This window comes from Vipera berus (genome assembly GCF_964194415.1).
Source record: "Vipera berus genome assembly, chromosome: 12".
NCBI lineage: Eukaryota > Metazoa > Chordata > Lepidosauria > Squamata > Viperidae > Vipera > Vipera berus.
In genome coordinates, this window is record NC_138215.1 from 18919447 (window position 1) to 18942956 (window position 23510).

At 38.8% G+C, this 23510-nt stretch overlaps 1 protein-coding gene across 3 annotated transcripts; it reads right to left on the minus strand.

Moving 5' to 3' along the window:
• Nucleotides 1-765: 765 nt before the first annotated feature.
• PEAK1 (pseudopodium enriched atypical kinase 1) lies at nt 766-17672 on the minus strand. 3 transcript variants are annotated; one of them, XR_014027634.1, is made up of 6 exons: nt 14455-17672; nt 11497-11613; nt 10381-10571; nt 8393-9129; nt 6577-7895; nt 766-4389 (listed from the first exon to the last, which is right to left on the minus strand). XR_014027634.1 is itself a non-coding variant. In XM_081336976.1 (5 exons), exons 1-5 carry the CDS (start codon nt 17568-17570, stop codon nt 6759-6761), a joined length of 5298 nt encoding a protein of 1765 aa, XP_081193102.1. In that variant the 5' UTR covers nt 17571-17672; the 3' UTR covers nt 766-6758. The 3 variants fall into 3 exon arrangements, 2 of the variants coding, with proteins under 2 accessions (XP_081193102.1, XP_081193103.1); XM_081336976.1 differs by having other exon boundaries at nt 766-7895; XM_081336977.1 differs by lacking the exon at nt 11497-11613 and having other exon boundaries at nt 766-7895.
• Between the last annotated feature and the right edge of the window lie 5838 nt (nt 17673-23510).

A 23510-nucleotide genomic window follows, 5' to 3' on the forward strand; every position in this document is an offset into this window, starting at 1 on the left:
CCCAGAATTCCCCAGCCAGCATGATTACTTTTCCTTTGCTTCAGGGTTGTTTTTCCTTTTCTCAGGAAAAAAGTGAGCAAAAGAAGCTTAAGTTTAAAATCTCACCCAGTGGATCAAAAACGGGTGCAACCTAGATATGTCAAAATGAGAAGAGATGCTGCACTGCTATGGGGAACAGGGGAAGCTTCATCCTTGAAATCTGATCTGCTTGACTAGTTTCTTATGCCACACATTTTAGCGTTTCCCAGGGAGGTTTCATAGCTGCGAGGTGCCTGGGAAATTCTCCGCAAGGAACACCCTCGATTCGGGTCTGTTACATTTTGAAGGGCCAGACTGAAAGTGGGCTGAGGGTTCTGTCACATAAAGGGGTCTATGACAGTTTGCTGCAACCAACTCGCCATGGTCAACTCGCTGCGGGACAAGAGTTATACTAATATATTTTAAAAAATGGTGGAATAGAATCATTAATGAATGGATGTAAAAGGAGGGGCAGAATGAATGACAAAAATTAAATTTCACTTTTTATTTTAAATAATTAAATTGAATTGTTAAATTGTACCATGCTGAGTTGTCCCGTGGCAAATTCGCCATGGCAAGTTGACGGCAGCGAGCTGTCCCATGCCACAGGTAAAGGACATCTGGGTTGAGGAAACGGGATATGAAGAGAAGTTCTTAGTATCTTTTACTGAGGAATCCTTAAAAGAAGAGGGCTTCCCAATGGGATTTAAATTTATATCGAAAGCATCGAGATAAGAAAATGAAAGGAATTGTATGCCTGGATTTTTCAGTGTAATAAAACTGGTTTATTTACATAATAACGTGTATGTCACAGAGTACACTGCAAAGTACCACAGCAAAGTGTAACTGCCGTCTGAACACAGAAAAGGTATAAGGTAGCTATAAGAATAGATAAATATAAATATGATGAAGCACCCGACAGATCAATGCAGTGAACTCCAAATACAACGATCTGCTGAGGGGCAGAGTCTTACACACACACACACACCCATCATCTTGAGGCACTGGAAAAGGAACACCATATAAAACTATCTGAATAAGAATTTTTGACTTAAAATACTGTGTCTTCCCAATAAAAAGTAAGATAGCTCTTTCCACATACTGCTCATCATAATTAAATCTTTTTTAAAAAAAAATCACAGAGAACCACCCCAGGACAGAAAAAAAAACCTTTCTAAGTCTGAATTCAAGTCATCAAATGGTACGTTGGAAACATCATTTTGGAATAGGCCCGTCCTCATCGTTAACAATATGTACCAAACTGCAGGCTGGTAGAGGAATTTGCTCTAGAGCAAGACCTTCCCCAGCCTGAGGCCTCCAGCTTGGTTGGGACTACAAATCGCAGATTTCCCAGCCCGCAGCTCCAGCATCTCTGAGCCTCAGATTGAGGAAAGTTCAGCTGGTTTCTGGAGGTGCCTATTCCAAACGCCTGGAAAGAGAGGCCTACTATGTGAATTTTTAAAATTCAAGAAATGTATATTCAAATATATAATACACTTAGCATAAAAACAAATAGGATTATGCTTGTAGTTCAGTAGAATTCATTTATAAAAATATAGACACTCAACAATTTCCTTCCATTATTAAAAATATATGAAACTTTCTAATTCCGAGACTAGAGGAACAGTCAAGGAACTGGAAGCAGGATCTGTGCAAGCTAAAGGAAGCGCTCTGGAACAAGCTAAAACGAGAGTTCTCCCCTTCTCCATCGGTTCTGCCTTGCTTCAGCCTTGTAGCAAACAGCGTTCCAACAAAAAGTTGGGTGGAAAGGGAACTGCTATGGTAGAATTTCATTAGGAATTAATAATTTTCAATACAGTTCTTCGATATAGGGATGGCAATCCTACAAATAGTTAAGTGTAGCTCCAATCAGTGAAAACACAGGTTTAGGAACAATTTAACTCTATAAATGATTCATAATGCACTTCTAAGCACATTCATTTGTATGATGGGACCAAACAAAGCAATTTCCCTCCTATGCTTCACCCCCCCCCCCCCCCGCCGCTTCATTCAATTGTGTTTCAGAGACTTGTCTGGACAAGTCCCCAGTTTTCTTGGCAAGGTTTTTCAGACCTGGTTTGCTAATTGCCTCCTTCCTAGGAGTGAGGATGACTGGCCCAAGGTCACTCAGTTGACTTTATGCCTAAGGCGAGACTAGAACTCACTTTCTTACAATTTCTTGCCTGATGTCTTTTAACCAATAGGCCAAGTTGGCTCTCCCAGTTCTTTTACCAAACATTAAATTATGCTACTCTGAAAAAACTGGACAGAGACCTTGCTGTTTTATTAGGCCTATATACAATAGCAATATCTTGAATATACAGCGAATATTAATCAGAAGTTCCATTGTTGCATCTACAGGTAGTCTTCGACTTACAAGTTCATTTAATGACCGTTCAAAGTTACAACAGCACTGGAAAAAGTGATTTATAACCGTTTTGTTACAACCTTTGCATCCTCGTGACCATGTGATCAAAATTCAAATGCTTGGCAACCGGTTCACATTTCTGACGGGTTGCAGTGTCCCAGGGTCACATGATGCCCTGTTGCGACCTTCTGACAGGCAAAGCCAATGGGGAAGCCGGATCCACTTAACAGCCGTGTTACTAACTTAACAACTGCAGCAATTCACTCAACACCTGCGGCAAGAAAGGTTTTTAAAATGGGGCAAAACTCACTTAACAAATGTCTCATTTAACAACAGAAACGTTGGGCAGAGTTGTGGTTGTTGAGGACTACTTGTATTTTAAATGTGTAAACAAACTTGCAAAAACGTGTGCTATTATTAAAGACACAGCACTTATAGGGTGGGGGAAGAGAGGCTACAGTATTTCCGTGTTCAGTTCTCTACTTCCAGGACTGCCTCTGTTCCTTTATAAGGAAGGTGTTTTGGGGAGTGCTGGAGGGGTAGACAGCAGCTAAGAACAAAGCCATTTAGAAACAATTATGCTCTCACCTGGCCTGAGAGCCACTTCTTGATCAGGCTGGAGCACTTTTTCTAAAACTAATATCATGCTGGCCACGGAATCTGGGATTTGGCATCAAGTCGCGGAAGGCTATGCTTGAACAGCGCAACAGGCTGGGAGAAAATAAAAATTGCTACATAATTAATCACTTGAGGCAGACCGTAAGCCTCATTAAGCACATTTCAGGAAGGGGACCGTTCAGACCTTTTTAATATTGAAAAAAAAAGGTGTCAATGGCTCCAAGATTTCTCCTTCGTGCTTCTTCTGAATATTTTCTTATTCTTCTGAATAAGAAAATTGCCACTTCTCTGAACTTTGCTGCTCTCCACATTTTAGATTTTACAGCACTGTGTAAGGTACATAAATGGCTGGTTCGTCTCTAACAGCATTAGCAGTAGTTCATCTTCCCTACTGGTTATCATTTGAAAAATGTAAAAATTTTCCCAGTTTTACTTTGTCTAGATATTTAAAGCTGTGTCGTGTTTTATTCTATAGAAATTGCAGATTTGGAAGATGTTATTATTTCATTTTCATTAATGTCAATAGAACTCTTAAATTTACATAACCAAAGAGTGCTCTTGGTGAGATTGTTAGTTTCATGTAGAACAGGTAATTTTATTCTCTCTTCTTTAATATAGGACTTTATTATTAAATTGGTAGTGGGGCTGGGCAATTCCCACCACAGTAGCTTTATATCTGTGACGAGGCAATGTTCTTACCCCAGAAAAGATTAATGACACTAAATGTTCCAGGGTGTACTGTATTCAAATATTTAGATTTAAAGTGAATTTCAGAGAATTTTTGTTTGCCATTAGAAAAATTGTATATATTGTGCTAACATAAATTTAGCAGCAGCTTTCCAAAAAATATATTTACAAATTGTAAATATATCTATGTAAGAAAAATATCTATTTACAGTCAGTATGGCTATTTGAAAATTACAATCTCTTGCACTCCCTTAATACATGTATTTAAAATATAGTAACAGTATGCTTATATTTGTTAATGTTTTATGTTTTTATAAAAACAAGGAAGAATTTCATTTTGTTCAGAAACGATACTGCAACATTTTGTTTCATTTTATTATTTGCCTATCAGTTTGGACTGGCTAAACTCTTAAATGGCAGATACCTATGTGAGAATTGGGTTTCAATAGGATTGTTTGCAAAAGCAGTCCCAGGGTCCATCAAATGTGGAAGCTTCGGCTATATTGCATCTTTATGTATCCCTCTGCACCTCCCTCCCTCTCTCTCTCTCTCTCTCTCACACACACACACACAAAATATTCACTGATACAGAGCAATCAGTTATCCTTCATTTTCAAAGTTCAGCTTGTGTTATATAAAAAGGAGATGGTAGTGAACACATACCTCTGCTTGAATGGAGTGCACGATGCCAATAATATCTGAAAGGCAACATAACATTTGGGTGCTGCTGCATAAAATATGCATGGCCATTTTAAACATTCAATAGTCTTATTTTACAGGTAATATCAACATGAGAGGGACACAATGCAATTATCTTACACGCAAAAGTATGTAAAGTGGCCTTATGGAATATAGCCTACCATGGTGGTAAGTAAGCTAAATGAATGTTTATGTACATGCAGATATCAATTAAAAGCATACCTAATTGGAGGAAAAGTTCAGCGTGAAGAGCAGGTAGCAGGCTGTGAGCAAAGTACACTCATAAAAGTGTATATAGTCACTTTTCACTATTTCAAGCAGGACCATAATTAATATTTTTGATTCTCTAAACAGTTCTGTAGTGCACTCAAAGCAAATGCTTGTTTTGGTGGTCAACTGTACAACACCCACAACACACATTCTAATGTTCAATATGTCTGGCTCTTTGTATGCAAACAATTTTTGCACTTTTGTTTTAAAGCAATAAAACATTCACACACCTTGTCCTGAATTCTAGGCAATCTTTCTCCAATTGTCTATAGATATGGAAGCAGAAAGATTTCAAACATTTTAAGAAGCCACCACATATTCTATGCTGGGCTCAGTTTCCATTAAGTGAGGGGCCACATTCTATTCCATGAGCCTAGAAATCAGATGTAGTGATTTAGTTTCTGCAGATTATCTTTTAATTTCTGGTCCAAACCTGCATATTCTGTTCAAAGTGGCTATTTGTCTCAAAGGCTGAAGTAAACACATCAGTCACAGTTTAACAATAAAGAAACAGAAAGAACCAATCCATAGAAAGAACACACAATTTTGTGCATCTATGTGCCTTATAAGAAAAGAAAGGGAAGGCAGGTCTAATATATGGTTACATCTGTAATGTAACGTAAACATAAACAGTTTTTCTTATAATATATCCAAAATTGCACATATATCCAGAAGAGAAGCACAGGCTCAACACAAGAGCTATCCATGTTCCAACAAACATCCCCAGATTCGGGAATTCAATACTGGTCAGCAGCTCCACCGTTTCAGAGCTAATCAAGCAACCCCTAACCACACTGAGCAGACAGATTAGATACAGTGGGATTAAATTGCCTCTGCAGGAAAAGGCCAGTGTGACGGGTTAAGGAAGTCAGAAAAGAGGTCCAAAGGCCAAACACACCTTCAGGCAGTTATATTTCTCTATTAGAGTCACTTTCATCTGCACTTTCATAAGAGTTGGTGATCTCTCTACAATTTTGGATTTTCAAAAGTAATCACTTAAAAATTCTGATAGCAGCTATGAGGTCAATTCCAAAGGAAGCTGCCATGGGGCACAATTTAATTATGTCCGCCCAAACTATCAGCTCTCGGAGAACTCACACAGTGTATTTGCTCATGTGACCACTTCCTCCCCAGAACCTTGCCTGTACAAAGCCAATCTCTAGTTGTGCAGTTTACTTATCACACCAAGCTGAGCTTTAAGAAACATTTGTGGCTGTCAGCCTAGCTGGCTTTCACTTTGCTTTGGAAAATGGCACACAGTGCAATACTGAATACTTTTCAAAAACCAACCCTGATTTTATACATCAGCCGGGTAAGAATATGAGGACAGTTTTTTAAATACGTGTTGGCTTCAATTCCCCCTAGGATCTTATGGTGCGTGTAGTTAGCAACGTTATGAGTAACACTTCATCAATAATCTTTACTGATCCTGCTCACTCCATTAAAGGAAGTAGTTGGCAGTATATTGAGGTGATGACTAAATCTGAAAAATCAGATTAAAAAATGACAAAATAAAGGAAGAATACATTTACAAAGACAACTCAGGGAAAGGATGGGGGCAGGGGCTAAATCCGAGTGGGAAAATCACCCCTATTCTTCCACTCCTCAATTTTACAACCTATTTTTTTCTGTTAAAGAGAAAGTTAATTACTTATTTAGGAGGCAGTGAGTAACATTAAATCACTGCTCTCTATCCCAGATCAAGGATGCGACCCCCGCCCCCAAATCCTGTAGAAGCTATGCATCCAGGAAACGTGTCCAGTAAGTTGGATAAAAACAGGGATAAGCTGACAAAGATCACAGGGTCAGGAGGTCTTTTTTCCCCCCCTAGGTTTTGGTGCTCGATTGGGGCTGACTCATTTCTGTCAGAAATAATGGCTTCCTTGACTACATTTTCACCTTCCTCGCCCACTCACAGCGGTGTGATGATTTTCAGACCTCTCCCATGCGTGCAAGACTGGAAATAGAACTTCCTGTCGAAATCTGTTTGCTCAGTGCTGGTGACCTCAAGACCTAGACAAGAATGTTAACACAGCAAGAAACTTGTGCCAAGGAAAGGATTTGGGCTTATCCAAGTGAAGCAACCACTCCTAGGAAACTAATGCTGCCGTGTAATTTTCACTATGCGACTGAGCGAGTCTATAGTGGCAAAAGCCAGATACTGGCAACAAAGCCAGTCTTCAAGGCCGACTTGACATTCCTTGTCCAAAGACCTTTCGGCAAACTTAATCATCAACAGGGTCCGTTTGATGTCCAGCCAGTTTTGGAGCACAGCCTCTCTTTGTGAAGGTTTAGCAGAGGCCCCGAGACTCTGAAACAAATCCTCCCGAGGACCCCAAAGCAAACACTGAAGGACACCCTTGGCCTCAGAGATCAGGATTCTTTCGGAGGGGTTGGGGTTCAGCAGGCAAGCAGCCAGCTTCTGAAGCCCCAGGGAATAAAGTGACCGGCGAGGGATTTGGGGTAGGTCAGCCCAAGTGTATTCCTTCTCTTTCAGCTCTGGATTCTCATCAAAAGGGTTGGGCAGGTGCAACATTTCGTAAATGAGGATGCCGGTCTGGAACTCGTCACATTTCTTATACTGCATGGCGGTGATGATTTCTGGGGCGAGGCGAGACTGGTCCTTCAGAATCTCTGGATCCACCATATGGCTCTTTTGCTTGGCTTGGGAGAAATTGCTCACCAAAAGCCGGGTGGGGGAGGCAGCGCTGGAGTTGAGCTCCGCCGAGTCGTGGTTCAGAAGGCTTTTGCCCGGCCGGCAGCCTACCAGCAAAAGATTCTCCAAACGCAGATCGCAGTGGGTGATGTGATAGGGTTTCAGGTGCTCTAGACCAGAACACAACTGTAAGAGTAGTAGGCACACTTGTCTTTCGTACAAATCTGGACATCTAGAGTGGTGATCCACAGAATTTTGCACAAAATCAGCCACCGACAGGTAGGGAACCTCACGGGTAATAACAACAACTCTGCTGCGCTGCTTACTGATGGTGCTTTGTAGACCTGGACTGTCCTGAGAAAGGTCGATAGCAGAGAGGCTCTCTTCGCTCTTCTGTTCAACCTCCTCCTCCTCCTCTTCTTCAGGTGAATTGGGATCTTCCCACGGAAGGAGACGAACAGGTACATCTGCCAGAAAGTGGCCACAATCCTGCTGTATGTTGAAATGAATGGCCAAGCTCTGGCGAATGGCCAAACTGTGGTAATACTGCTGGGATTCTTTAGCTCTGCTCTTGCAAATCTGAAGGCAGAGGGAAAAAAGAATAATAATAATAAAAGGTTCGAAATAAGTTAATGAAAACACATCCACTCGTGCCTCTTTACAAATAAAGCAGCTACTGAAAAAAGTGATCCATAAAGGATTCTGAGGAGGCATGAGTGGATATTGCATTTGCTGAAGCTGACAGTATTAAGGCACCATCTTCTTTATCTGCTAGAATCTCTCCCTCTCTCCCACATATTTTATAGAAAGCAAACAGTAATAAGAAAACATTTCTTTAAAAATTAAACAATACGTGATAGAAATAAACCAAGCAGCTAGAGATTCAACGTCAAATTATTCACATTAAAAAAAGAATACATCTTTGAAGGCCTACTGGAAGACTTTTCCTGGGAACATCCTGTAAACGTATGGAATATAAAGTTATAAAAAGGGCTTCATTGCACGAACTTACAGAATGCTAACCAAAGCAATTAAACCTAGCAGCAGAATGGCCCTTGCTGAAAAATCTTCATTACCTTGACTGCGTAATGGTTAAGCGAATCTTTTGCATAAGAAGCAGGGTAGTATACAGCATCTCCTGCCTCGCAGCATGGCTTGTCACTGGTTAATCTGAAATCTGACCAACTGTCTACCCCAAATCGAAGTTGATCTTTCTGTCCAGCCATAAAAAGATCCTCACATCTGATGGATAGTTTCTTCAGTGAATCGGCGTGAAGGCTTCTGATCTTGCTCACTACCGCTTCTCTGTTTTCAATGCCTCTATAAAGCGCTTGCTTCTGTGGCTTTTGGGCAGCTTTACTCGGCTTACTGTGGCTAACGGGTCTAACAGAGACAGACTCCATGCTGCCGGAACCGCACTTCTTAATACTGAGAGCAGCAAGGTTGGTGCTGGGTGAAACTGGCAGCCCTTGGTCTGGGGGTCTGCCCAGAGAATCCCCGGATTCGTTGTCCACTGCCTTGAATTCTGAGCTGACAGAAGAGCAGATGCTGCTTCCTTCCCAGTTAGTGTCGATGTCATAGGTAGGGTTGGCCATCACACAAAGGCTGTTTTCAACAGCCTGCTTTTGGAGGTCTTTCGGGAGAGGTTCAGTGTGCGCTCGCAAAATAGTCTTCTTTGGCAGTGGAGGTGGGGTGGGACTTAAGATGGCTGATATTTCTGGATCAGATATTCCCCCAAACGCAATGGCATCCTCCAGAGCTCCTTTGAGTTGCCGTGGATGCTTTGGAGGCATCATTGCTGCTCTGGACTGCCCTGTGGAGTAATAAAACAATTGAAAGGGTTTGTTTTTTTGTGACTCAATAGTATGCACAGATATAGTATATATCAGGATTTTATAGTTGCGTAGCTGGCCAGGAAATAACTGTACTTTTTATAACAAACCCGGTTTCCGCCAAAGGGAGAAAATCAAATAAGATTACAATTACTACCATATATTATTGTGTATTATTGCTTTGAAGACGCAAAACATATTTTATTTACATAGAACATAGCTAAAATATACCATGTAAGTTATGTCACCTTCTTCTAATAGCTGTATGCAGCTAAACATTAGATGCCCTTTGACAATCTGATATTTGGAACCAATATCAGGAATCCTATAACACTGTTCAAAAAGTGAATAGCACATATCTCAACTTGCTTTGCCTTCCCCCCCCCAAAAATATATGTACTACGTTAAAAGGAAGCGTTGTGGTCTTCACCCAGGACAATGCAGCTCTTTTCTCTTTACACCTCACCAGTTATAAAGCTAAAAAGTCTTTCCTTGAGCTCAGCAGCTCACGGACTGGGTGTTTTTCCCCTATACATTCCTTTCATGACTTGTAATCCTGTCTTCCCCAAAGCAATATTTTTGCCAGCCACCGTCTTTTTCATATGACACAGTTTTGAAGAATGTACTTTGCTGAAAAAGAGATTAACTGAAAGCTGTTTGTCTTGCTGACTGGAGATTCAGGAAGTTGCAATCCCATACGGCAGGCCAAGCTGGTTTAGCAAATCACTTCTCAAACTAAAGCATAATATTCCACACAACCTAATTATGGTCACAATTACATTTGCTAATATTGCACGCACAGTCCTTTCACAGAACACAAAAAGAATATCCCCGCTCCAAGACGTTTACTACTGATAATTCAACAAAAGGAAAGTAATAAAGGAAGCAGAAGAACTAGATAATGAACGGGAAAATGTGCAATTATTTCAATTACACTTGTTTGGCTAGAATAGGGCAGGAGAACGAAATATCTGTGGCTCTAAAAGGGAGAAGTGACCAACTGGGAGGTCTTGTGAAGAAGCAACAACTTTATGTGCTTTTAATCTTCTGGGAATGTTGTATTGCTATACTGCACAATTGTTGTGAAGTGCCAGAAATCATGACCCATGAGCGTACATAAATTAAACAAATCCAATAGGTTTTGCCTAATACCGTTCAGGCCTACTATTGTCTGTGAACCCAGCCAATAACCAAGCCACAATTGACATTTTGTGCAGACGGAAGCTACTTACCTAAGTTACTATATGTGGCACTACAGGCACTCACGTCAGAAGAATCAGACATTTCTTCTCTCTCATCTTCCAACCGTAATATTTCTGGAGTGCGGAATGCAGGGCTGTCCATGTCCTGCTGTTCAAATGCAGAAGTTGGGATTGGAGGGGACGCATTTTGCACAGTTTTTGTTTTCTCGTCAGGCACTTGACTGAAATAAAAGCAAAGTATAGTTCACCTGCCTGGCAAACGTCAGTTATCTTTAATGAACTGTGTTAAAGGAAATAAAAAAAGCATAGGAGTTTCTAGAATGCTTCAAAATACGTAGGCAAGCATTCTAAACTGTACAATGATAGTAGTTACAGTTATTTATGTCACACTTAAAAGCTTAGTATGCAACAAAGACAAAGGAGTATCAATTAAATTAGAAGAGTTAATGTGCTTTGGAAAAATTACACAGGATTCACAATAAAGAATATAGACCCCATCACTGAACACAACTGATCAGAGTTCCGGATTCCAGCTGAACATCTTGCAATACTAGAAATCAATACTTAGTACCTCTTTAGTTTCAGCCCAACACAGTAACATTATCAATATACACGTATCCATTACCACATTCAAGGATTTTTGTAATGCTGACATAAAGTCATCCACAGAAGTTAGTACTGATAAAAAGGTGAAGTTAAAAAGTCACCTTATTATCAGGGTTGATATTTTTTTAACGTGCGGCAGAACAGTGTAAACATAACAAATTGCACAAAAAAAGTGAAACCATTAAAAGGTTAGCCCAAGTAATTTTGCACATTCAAAACTAAAAGTCTGGAGTTGTAAATTCACTTTGGGAACTGAAGGTATGGAAAACACTTTTCTGTTTTAACAAACTTTGCTCTTTGCTCTCATTAACTCCAATACGACTGCTCCATTCAAAACAGCCCCACCTAACAGTTGCTTAATTTGAAGGGAGAATTCCTGTTGCGGAATAGTATTTCTACAAACTTCTCTGGATGGATAAGTTTGGAACAGACTCGTTTCTAGTTCCCATGGAGGTGAATCTCTTTCATGCGCCCCTTTCAGAAATGTGCTACCAAAGTAAATTCATCAACTGAGAAGGTAAACAAAAAGGAGAAACTCACCCACTATACTCACTCACACAGTTCCCCATTAAAGGAAATTCTCTCAGAGCCTTCTTGAGCCTTTTAATCATGTCTCGAAACTCTGGTGAAGCATTTATTCCACTGGGGTCTGGTGAGCTATAAGTTGTGTAAAGCAGTGAGCAACAAAGACTGGAGTCTGCACAGAATGATATCACCTCCTGCACCTTGATGTTTAACTTCAGGGGTTGGTCTGGGGAATGTGCCAAAACACCTTAGAAACTCTGGCCTAAGCAAAGTGCAAGCTTTCTTCATTAACCCTTTCTTTACTACAGAATAGCATGCACATTTTACACCTTGTTACTCTTCATTTGGAGAATGCTGGGACAAAGATGAATTTATTTAGAATTGTGGTAACTGGCTTGTTTTGGAATTGGACCAGTAAAGGAGCTGGGGTAATGGAAGAAAAAAAATAGTACTTTATCCGCTCACAGCTATAAAAAAAGAGAGGTTCTGAGAATACAGTTGTAAGACTAGTATGCAATTATTCAGCTCCTATTGCACAAGAAGGCAGAATTCTCTCATTTCCAATAAAACAAAGTAAAGTAGGAAAAAAATGCTATTACCAAGTATTTCTTAAGTTTCAGAATCCTTTTGAAGGAAGGAAATGAAAAAAGAAAGGAACATCTAGATATAGTAATCTGCTCCCTGCTTCTACAGTGCAGCTACACAGAGAAAATTGAAGGAAAGTTGTGTTTTCATCAAGATGTGTTTTGAAGTGTTTCTCAACTTGAAAGACCAGTGCTGCCCACCATGTGCAGGCCAAACACACCATTTTACTGAATTAACTGTAAACATTTTACTGCTTAAGTGCATAAGGGCAGAATTCAAAGAATTGCATTTTTTAATTTCTATTGATATACTATTGTTTTCCTAAACAATTAAATTAAAAATAAACCGACCGTCAATAAGTAGCATTAACTAAAGAAACATCATGTGTGGTTCTTTGTAAAACAATACAGCCAATTGTATATCCCACCTCGAGATTCAAAACAATACAATCTCAACTGAATGTTCTGAAGTTATGGAATGGACAGAATGTGAATCTTCGACATTCCTGTTTAGCCATAAAGGTCTGGGTGCAACTGGATCAGGTTGATTTTACTGATTTATATCTGGATGCTGGTAGATCATAGCACCAAAAATTATTTTTGAAATTACAAATAATTTGAGATAGTTAACATAGCGGCTGAGGAAAGATGTGGGCTGATTTAAGAAGTAAATTAGTGGCTTGGCTATCAACAGAGCTAATAGCTGATCATGTGAGGGAACTAGGAAATTGTAGATAAGGGGCTGATTTACAAGAGCTGTAAATCACAAAACACTAGTTTTCACCCTAATCATTGCTGGATGCAGAGGTAACATAATCAGAATAGTCCCAGTTTCATGCGAAGCATTGTTAGAATTTATGAGAATCTAAGTGAAGTCGCATGTGTTATGCAAAAGGTAAAATAAAAAATATTTGGGTTAATTACAGATTCATTTGGACCTAAGCCTTTACAGTATCAGCTTTTCGAATAAAATCAAATATCTTCGTTTGAGCTTGTGTTTGCATCAGCATTTTTGGGATGAAGTTAAGTCTCATTCAAATTTTTAGGTACTATACCCAAGTAGCTCAAGATTTGTGCAGTGTTTTTTCCCGGCAGCAATAATTCTTTGGAAAGAGAAGTAGTAGTATGAAAGAGAAAGCAGCAAGTGAAGATATCCAGCCACATATAAAAGATTGGGTGACACTGGTATATTAGAAAGAATGTTCATTAATGCTGCTTGAGGAGAAACAGAAAAAAAAGATTACCTGTAAAGGTTAGCTACCTAGGATGCTGCTAGGTAACAGCTTTAATTTGCATTAATTAATGCCTTTTTGTCTTTGCTGCTTGTGGAATTGCAACATTAAACCATAGGAAATGAAGTATATGTGTTAAAACAATGCTTTATCCTACAAAGATATGTCACGATGGGCTGTATCTAAATGTAATCCTACTTATCTACATTTTTCCTCCTTTATTCCTCTTAAGGTATTAGCTGTTTGCAGCAATTTTTTTTTTAAAAAAATCTATGTGGAAATGTGCCTTGAAACATGGTTCAGGAAGATATGAAAAATGAAGCATGAGTTTTGTCAAGTCTTCATTCTCAGAAAGCATAACATTGTCTACTCATAATGCTGAGGATAACAAGCAATAAATCTGCATGTAGAAACCGGAAGGCTCCACTCCATTAAATGACAATCTAATATTTCTAGACTTGAGAAATTTGTCTGTAAAATGTTTTAAATGGAGCAGCACTGAATATATGAAATATATTCACTCCTAATCTAATTGAGAAGGATGTGTAAAGAAGGCAGAAATCAAATTTTAAAAAGCCTGTATTTTGAAATTCTAGACTTCTATTTTAATACCTGCATATAGGCCAGAAACATGATCCATATTGGTACAAAAGTAACATAGTTAAGTTACGGATTTTGAAGTTAACCCCCTTTTCTCTCCTCTATTCCAGAAGTCGCTACTGGAAACAGCCCTATGTTTGGACAATTGTCTTTCTGATCTGCATTTATCCACCAAAATCGATTTGTTTCCATCAGAAGAATAAACTGAGACAAAACATCAGCTGTTTACAAAAGGTGCAGGCTACTGAAGCAGAAGCATATCACGGTAAATTATCTCGTTTGGTTTTTTTGGGGTGTGAGTAAACTTCACAAGTAGATAAAATATCCTAATATATGAAAGCTTATCCCATAATAATTATTTTACTCTTTAAAAGTCCATCAAACGTATTTGTCCTAATTGAGGAATGGCATGATCTTCTGCTTGTATCTAGAGAATATAAATTATAGAATAGCGCTTACAACAGTGCAAAGAACTAAAAAAAACCGTACTGAGCAAACCAAGTTATTAAAAATGTAATTAAAAAAACCCAGTGGCCAATTAGCGATGTAAATTTTACCTGAGAATTTCCTTTGGAAGTTGAGGTGAAGAGGAATGGCTCTTTAAGTTTTCTGCTAGCGTCTCTGGTTGTTTTCCCGTCTCTCCCCTCTCTGCTGTCGTCACTTCAATGGCAGGCTCCACTTCGGTTTTGGTTTGATTGGGTTTTGTTTCCAACTTTGCCTGATCACAGGTGAACATAAAAACAACTGAAGGTTTCTCGCTAGAATCTGTTCTGGATTCACTGAACCAATTGTGACGTTCGACAGGAGGTGGCGGAAGCATGTGAATGACAGTTCCATCAAGGCCCACCAGTTTCCCTTTCTCTCTTTCTCTCTCCTCCTCCTCCTCCTCAGTCTTTCTGCGGCGGAAGAAGCTCTTAAACGATATCCACCGCTTCGGCTTGGCATCAACCGCTCTCCGACCTTCTGAGTGCAAAACGGACTCCGCCTCGGTGGACCTAGCTGGGCTCAGGGGTTTGCTCCAATTGCCGAAATGTTTTTGCAACACTTTGCTGGCGTGATAAGGAGAAGAGGTGGACCGGGGAGGTGGGAAAGGGGGAGCCTGCTCAGCTTTCGGACTCGCCATGGGTTTTGAAGGCTGCACGACTGGGGATTTTGATGGGATTTCCTTGGACGTAACTTCTGTGGATTTGTTTCCCTCGGCATTTGGATGAGACTGCACTGAAAACAGAGAATTTGGTCGCACTGGGGTGGTCTTGTCTGGGTCTGCATCAGGAGGTAGAGAGTAGAGTTCTTCCACACCGCAAGACTTAGGGCCAGTCTGAGGGGCTTCAGGGGGAGCTGGTGGAGGTTGGATTGATGCTACAATCTGTGACAGTACCGCACAGGCATTTTCCCGGCCGTCACTAGGTATTTCCTGTCCATCTTCTACTTCAGTGAAAGAATCCTGAAAAGTTCTTTGTACTTTTGATGGGCAGCCACGGCAAGAGGTTTTGGGTGAAGTCTGTCCTTTTCCAAGACAGCTATTGAATTCCTGAACCTTCTGAGCTACAGAGGTTAGTCTCCTCTCAGTGTTATTGCCTGAACTTTTCCCTTGGGGTAATTCTGCAGACCTTTTGGGTGTATTTTCAGATGCAGGGCTTCCTGTTTCTATTTCTTCATACGTATGGCTGATGATACTAGTGGTTTTATCTTTAACAGAGAGATTTCCATTAGTGCCTAAAAAGCTTTTGTAGATGGCCAAGTTGTCATATGCATTGGGATTTATTACAATAGGAACTTTGATGGCATTCTTGGAACATCTAGCATAAGTTGGCTCATCATGAATAATAATCGGGAAGGGGGGCATGCCAGCATTATTATAGCTGTTGAACTTTATTTCCGACAAGTTAGGGGACTTGACCGGGATTGTTTTTGTAGAAATATTTGTTGATGTAGGCGAAGTGGGAGCAGATTTATGGATATTTTTCCTTACAGGAACAGAGGGCACTGGAGCATTGGCAGTTAATTCCACTTTGGGGATTTTCTGTCGCGGACTTGTACTGGAAGTCCAAACTTCCTGGTATCTGGCAGTGTTGGATTTTTTGAGATTAGGAGTTACTTGCCCACATGACACAGAATGAGACATAGCATTTGTACTGAGGGCATCTGGTGAATTTGGGTTAGACAGAATATATCTGGTATCCAGTTTTTTTGCCCGATTCTCTATACTTTCATGTGTCATGGCTGCTGATACATCCACTATTGTGTAAGGTTTGCACACTGGTTGTTCCATATTTACTACTCTATAAGGCTTTGCTTGTTCTTCCATGGGGACCAAATTAGTAGTTGTCTGAACTGGCATAGTTAAGGAACTTTTCCATTCTTGCTTATCACTAGGAATAGCAGTCTTGCTATCTTTTTCTTCTAGCCTAATGGCAAGCACAGCTTTGTGGGTCTCTACAATCTGGGTAGCATTCTGAGTGCTTTTAATTGAAATTTTAACTTGCTGGTCATCAGAAAACCTGTTATCACCTCCTTCCATTAATCTGCTACCTTTAGGACTGTTAGGAGACATTCTACCATTGCAAAGCTTTTGTGAAGAACTGCTGGCTGTTCCGGAATGAGATTCTTCAGTCAGAGAAGAATCAGGGGACATAGAATCGGATGAAACAATACTTTGCATGCCTTCCGGTCCAAAAAGAATTACAGGCTCATCTCCATAGCCATTCAAAATTTCATCATAGCTATCATCATAGTCTACCGCACAAAATCTCTGAAGAGATTTAAGCCTTAAAGGCACTGTATTCCATTTCTTGTCCACACAAAATCGAACAGGTGACAGCGTGTTCGCCCTAAAGTTAGCAAAACGTGGCTGTCCCCTCATGCGGATTTCCATTGCTAGCAACTCTTCATCACTTTCATCCCAACTCTCATGATCATCATGGATGCTGCCAAAAAACAGATCATCCTCACTTTCATCCCCACTGGAGAATTCTGGGTAGCAGAAACGGCCACCTTCACTGCTTATTACAGCAGTGGTTCCACTCAAGACAACATGCTTATTTTGTGACTTTGTTCCACCCATCAGGCAACTTGGAGGGATCTTTCTTTCTAATGACTTCTTATAACTAGTGTTTATTCGTCCCAAGAATACTTCCCTTGAATTAATTTCATTTCTTGTTAGGAACGTTGAATGATCCAAGCCAGCAATTTCTTTCAATACATCAGTGAGGCCATTATTGTTGCTTGGAGCTTTATTTGTATCATCATTATTTCCAAAAGATCTATGAATATTGTTGTAACTTTCAACCTCTTCTTCCTCTTCTTCTTCATTATTATTGTTATTATTCAGTGGCTTTTTCTTCAAAAGAGTTATATTTTGATTCCAGCCTACAAGGGCTGGTTTGTTCTCACCAAGATCTTGTGAGGTGATTTCACCACATATACCCTGTCCATCAATTGTCACCATGGTGGGTTTCACAGCGATGGTGGGTTTCTTTGCCACAGGTGGCCGAAAATTTCCTGTATTCTTATTATGCTGGTTGCTGTGAATTGCATTGGTTTTTATATTTGAATTTGAGACCGGAGCTTTTTCAGGGTCTGGAGGCAGCTGATGCAAGTTTTTTGGCTTGAAGCAATTTTTACATTCACCAGGTTTCCACACATGTTCAGTGAAGGCATTGCAAGCAGACATTTTCTGAGGCCCAAACACCCAATGTTTAAAGATTGTTCAGTGCACGCTAAGATCATTCCTTATTATTTAATGTTGTCTTGCTTGCATAATCAAATCTGGTTCATCCTGGAAAGGAGAGAGATTAAAAATCAGTGAGAAGTGAATGTACAGACTGCCACTCAATGAGCTGATCTTCTCAACTTCATTAGGCTTCGTGTTGATCTTTTTAGTGACAAAATAGGAACTAAGTTTAAGCTTAATCTATTCCATAATGATGTTGTGAGATGAAACAGCTAAATATTTTTATAAGTAGCCAGCTATGTTTTCAAATATAGTACAAGGGTAAATTTTCATCTCATGTTGATACACAGTAAATAGGAATAATGATATATAAGTTTGTGTAAATGCTACATGTCAAATTAAATTACAGAAGATAGGCAAGCATTTTTACTGACCACCAGATGGAGCTGTAAAATAACTAGAAGAGCTTTCCATATTATTTCATCGGAGGGCATCTTCTAATCTTTAAAACTTTTGCATAACGTATTTCTGCCTTTGTTTAAAGAGTGATACAAGTAGTTCTTGACTTACAATCACAGGAGTCCAGAATTTTGATTGTAAGTCATTGCAGTTGTAAGCTGAGTCACCATGTAACTGGACTCAATTCTATAACTGTTTTTATGATGTCTGTTAAGCAAGTTATTGTTTAACAAGTCATTAAGCAAATCATTTGGTTGTTAAGTGAATTGTGTGGTCATAAGCTTATCCAATGGGTGCTTTGTCCAAGAGACATTATACATGGTGTCTCCTTTTATCCACTATGCATTTTAAGGGACTAGTTCTCTGTTCTAATTTTCAGGCTGACAGGTTCCTTCAGGGGGTGCTGGCTGAATCACAAAGAAAACCTCCTACACTAATACTGTATACTAACATAATCCAGTTAAAAGGAACTTAATTGGTATGCAATATTCCCTGCAATTTCAGTATTCTAAAAATGAATGGTCTCAGTAAATACCAGATGGTAACATGCACTAATTAATCAGGCTCGGTTTAATGCACCTATTAAACCTGTGTTTTTAATGCCTGCCTTTAAAGGAATGCTTGATTCATTTAGTGAGCAATATAGACAAGTGTGTGCTGAAGTCATATGACAGTGCAAAATTATCTCATCAATTTCTATCAATAGGTATTTCAGGCCAATACACATCTTAATTTTGTTTTTATTCAACTGAAGAAAATGTTGGACCCTTTTTTTCTTCCACTGTTTGGGAGGAGTTTCCTAGTACTGGCATGTTCCAGAATGCTCTGCAGGCATTAAACGTCATCCCTGACAGCTCTCTGTATAGCTAGCTAATCACTATTCAGAGCAATAAAAGGCTCTTATAAGAACCCAGCCTTTCATCAGCCTTTCTAGTGAAAAAAGAAGCTATGGTTCATTATCAGACCAAAATTACAGAACGATTAGTTAAGATTTGGACTCTAGGGAAAAACCTTGCATTTTAGAAAAAACAGCACAAGTACATGCTTGAATAGATGTCAGATATTTTCTAATGCATTCAGAGTATTTTTAACACCTAAATATACTTGTAACATAAGATTAGTATATACTGGCATAGAAAAGGTGCATTCCATGCTCACAAAAAGAAAATCTTTCCTGATTATTAAAAACAAATTTAATTCAGTATTACATTTCATAAACTACACCCCATTTCATCAGCATAATAAAAGTGTTATTCCAGCTACCCACATATGCACATGTGATTCACTGGGTGGGGCTGAGAGAGGTTTAGTTTAAGACGCAGTTGAAAAAGAATATGGAAATCTATTACTTTCATTCTATCCACTATGGATTGATATTAATGCCATTTTTCTTCTGATTAAATAAAATTAAATCACAAAACGTTTAAATGCATTTTAGAATGAAGTCAATAGAAGGATGCAACTCACAGGCAGAAAGCCAAAAAGAAAAAATATGTGTGAGAGATTGGAAGAGATGAGAACTAATGTTACATGTACAAAGTTATTATATAAGTCCTGGTTCAATGCGAACATTTCATTATATAAGGCAAAACACATTTGATTTCAGTTAGAGAGGCAAACATCAGCCTATTTAAAATACTTACAGCATATCTTAATGCAATTTGTCTTGCAATCTATTGTTGCTGAACATTCCAAAACCTCTCAATGGGCCAAGATATTCACACAGCCATTCTGTTCAAGTACATTTGTATATTTGCCTTATGTTTGGGAAGCATTTTTTCTTATATAGATTAGCAGTCTCATCATGCTCTTCTGGAGTCATATCTCAGGTTTATTATGATGACTACTATTAAATATATATTTAGAATCATCTTCAGTTTCTTTTCTGGTGACTGACACACCAACATCTCCCATAATTTTATAAGGGGAATCTTAACTTTCTGCCTTGTTCCAGGATTCAGGGTCCAATACATCTCATTTTTTATATATTGCTCCTGGAAAAAGGTATCTCGATCTGGAATAAAATCTCATCAGTATGCTGAGGACATGAAAGCCACAGACTCCAAAAGTCAAAGCCAGAAACCAACGTTTCTATAAATGTCATAACTGCTCTCATTGCTTTCCCCAAGAGAATCCTTGCTCTGTATGAAATAATGGTGATGGACAAGGCAGTTTCTAATAGCAACTACCGGCAGCATGCTGCATTCCATAAAATTTAAGGTTTAAAATTCAGGTTAATACTGTTCTGAATTTAAATCATTCTACGTTGCCTCATCCAATTCTCCTTTCCTTTTACGACATTCCCCTGCTTGTGATCACCAAAGGTATGATATTCCTCTGCCTGTGATCACTGATCCTGCTAATTAATCCAGAACTTCATCAACTTTGCTTCTTCAATTATTTTAATTCCTTACTCTATCCTTCTAGAACCCACTTATGCCTAACCTATGCCATTAAAACATTTCATAATTTAAAAAGGAATCAATATAAATCCTAATTTATGTCAGACTATATATTGTGAGCTGTTTCCCCCCCATGTCTGTCTTAGTTGATATAGTAACTAGATACACAGTTTTTCTGTTAGCAATTTTTTTACTGTTTCTGTTTATACTTTTTTTAATGTTTATTAAAGAGTTGGAAATGGATACAGTTCTTTTGTCAGTCCTAGAGTATCTTTTCATCTCTACTGGAAACTGAATCAAATCAACAGAAGAAGATAAGTTAACAGGAGAGCAAACTACAGAGCTTTGAAAGTAAAAGTTTTAAAAAGTGTCAGTGATACTGGATATGAAGGAAAACTAGAACTGTGTATGTTAGCAGATGCCAGGCCTAACAAATACTTGCTGTAACCCGCACACTTATTGATATTTCTGATGCAGATTTTTTTGAACAGTCAGTGAAAACCGAGGAAAAGTATTAATCAAATGATATAATTGGCTGAAGACATTTCTTAACTGCTATTATTCTTCAGTCAAATTGTGTTAGTTGTCAATCATCCAAATGCTTGCATTAATATCTTAGTTATGATTGCTGAAAGGGCCAGGGAAGGATGGAGCCCAGACTAGAAGACTGGGCTTGTTCTCACAATGACGAAACTATTCTCAAGCACTCTTACGTGTCATGATCTTTCTTTTAACACACATAGTCCTCAAGTAGTAGCAATTGGAAATTGCAGTTCTGTCATTAAGCAAAGCAGTTGCTAAGTGGGAAATCATCCACTCTCTCCCTTTGGAATGCACACACACACTGGGATAATCAGCAAGGAGGGAATTCATGTTTGTATTTACATTCATTGCAGAGGAAGGGATTACAAGAGAGAAAGCAGAGACATGGTAGGGAAATGCATTTTGAAAGCAATATGCTAGTGCCATCAATCCTGTGGTGTGCTTGCTTGCTTGCTCTCTTGTAATCTTTCTCTCCACTCTCTAACTCTGCCAGGGGAGAAAAAAACAAAACAGGTCAAGCACAGGACAATGCACACTGACTGCAATGGCAATCATGTGACTAAGGGACACTGTGAAGAGTATAAATGTGGGCATTGGTTATCAAACTTTTCAGCACTGTTGTAACTCTGAACAGTTACTGGAGGAGGCAGTTGGTAAGTGGAGACTATTTGTTTTGTATTCCTGAGATTGCTATAGCTTAATGCTATTTTAAACATTTCTGAAGTATATCTTAAAATTTATTATAATCCCATCAATATATAAATAAAATAATGCAATCAAAGTTTGTTGCAGAGGTTGGGAACTACTTTGCCCAAAAGGTTTATTAAAAACTAACGTGTAAAGTATGTATGTGCACTCATTCCAGCATTGTCAAATTAAAAATAATACTGTTAAAAAACAGTACACTTTAAAAAACCCGCTATAAAGTGATGTAACAAGTTTATATTTAAAACAGCTAGACCAAATTTAAGCCTATTTCTCCTCTAGCCTACTTTGGGTATCTTTCCATTTCCTACTTACTAAGGATTTAAGTACAGCTGGATCTGATGATAGACAAAATTCAACACTCTTAAAATTTTTATCCTTTTATCCTCTCCGATAAAAGTATATATTATTACCAAATATAGATTTAGAAGTTTAGTTTCTCCCTATGAGTCAAATGGAAAAAATGTTATTGCAATCATAGAACCGAACCCACCTAGTAAAATGCATCCAAACCAAAGTATTTTCATACAAAACCCTCCAGTAGTTCTCAAGAAGAAAAACTTAAATAGCAGCTTTTTACCATTTCCTGTCCAAATTGTATACTTTTTAATCATCTGAGAAAGTGCTGCCCAAATGGTACTCCTGACCCCTTCCCGTGCTGCAAGGAAATCTTCCCATGCAGCATCATCTAGCACTTAAACGACAGCTAGAAACTATTTTTACAGTAGCCTTGCTCAGCCAAAAGAATTGTCTGAAATCATTTCCTTTGTTTTAATAGAATGCACCTAGTCTGAACCACATCCAAATATGTCAGCCAGCAAAAACTACATCCCTTCAGGTTATGTTTTCTAAAAGTTTATAGAAGGATTAAATAATCAAACAACATTTTTACAAGCATTATATAGTTCTTACCAGAGTTGTCTACAATTTATCCTGCTTGTTTTAAAAATAATAAAATATAGGTAAAAGTTTGATTGCATTTCATATAAATAATTTTAAAGTTTCCACATCGTAATACAATAATATAATATTTATATTCTCCCTCTGCAACTTGTAGCAACTCTAGGTGGTTGTTGAGAGAACATGTCCCCTGAGGATGGCATGTGTGGATATTTCTATGCATGTATATCACTTGATTATTTCTAGCTGATTTTATCGGAAATGCTTCTAGAACAAGTGGTCGTTGAAAGTTGTAATGATGCTGAAAAAGGATACTTTGGACAGTCCTCAAAATTGTGGCTGCCAAAGCATCCCCATGACTGTGATTTGGGCACTTGGCAACTGGTGCACATTTGCAACCTCTCAGTCACTACTGCCATTTGTGATCTTCACAGCCAGTTTCCAATAAACTAGGTCAATGGGGAAGCTGGTAAGAAATCACAAGTTATGACTACATGAAGTTGTGCTTCATGACCCACGGTGATTCATTTAATGACCATAGCTGGAACTCATGTAAGGCAGTGCAGTCACATAACTTTCACTTAATGACCACATCACTTAGCCACTCCCAAGTAAGTGAGGACTACTTGTACTAGCTCCAAGGGCAACCACATCAAGTAAAAGACAAAAGCAGAATATTTCCACTAAGCAACTGCTACAACAACCAAATAAATCAGTACCTCTTATAAGAAGTAGGAGACTCATTAGCCCTAGCTCTACTGGAAATGAATATAATGCTGTGGGAATTTCTATTCCATTAATGTTAAGTTCATATCTATGAAACAGCATTTAGATGTCCATAATTTATTTAAAATAATGAAACACTGAGTAGGATCTGTGAAAAAACACTGTAAGCTTAACCTGCTCTTTTATACAGTGTCATCATTTTAAT

Bases quoted from the DNA above. Each gene is read 5' to 3' on its own strand.
- PEAK1 (XM_081336976.1), bottom strand. From the start codon at position 17,570: ATGTCTGCTTGCAATGCCTTCACTGAACATGTGTGGAAACCTGGTGAA. The intron at 10,572-11,496 runs GTGAGTTTCTCC...CTTTTATTTCAG, and splicing joins TGTGTGAGTGAGTATAGTGG to TCAAGTGCCTGACGAGAAAA. The intron at 7,896-8,392 runs GTAATGAAGATT...CTCTGCCTTCAG, and splicing joins TTAACCATTACGCAGTCAAG to ATTTGCAAGAGCAGAGCTAA.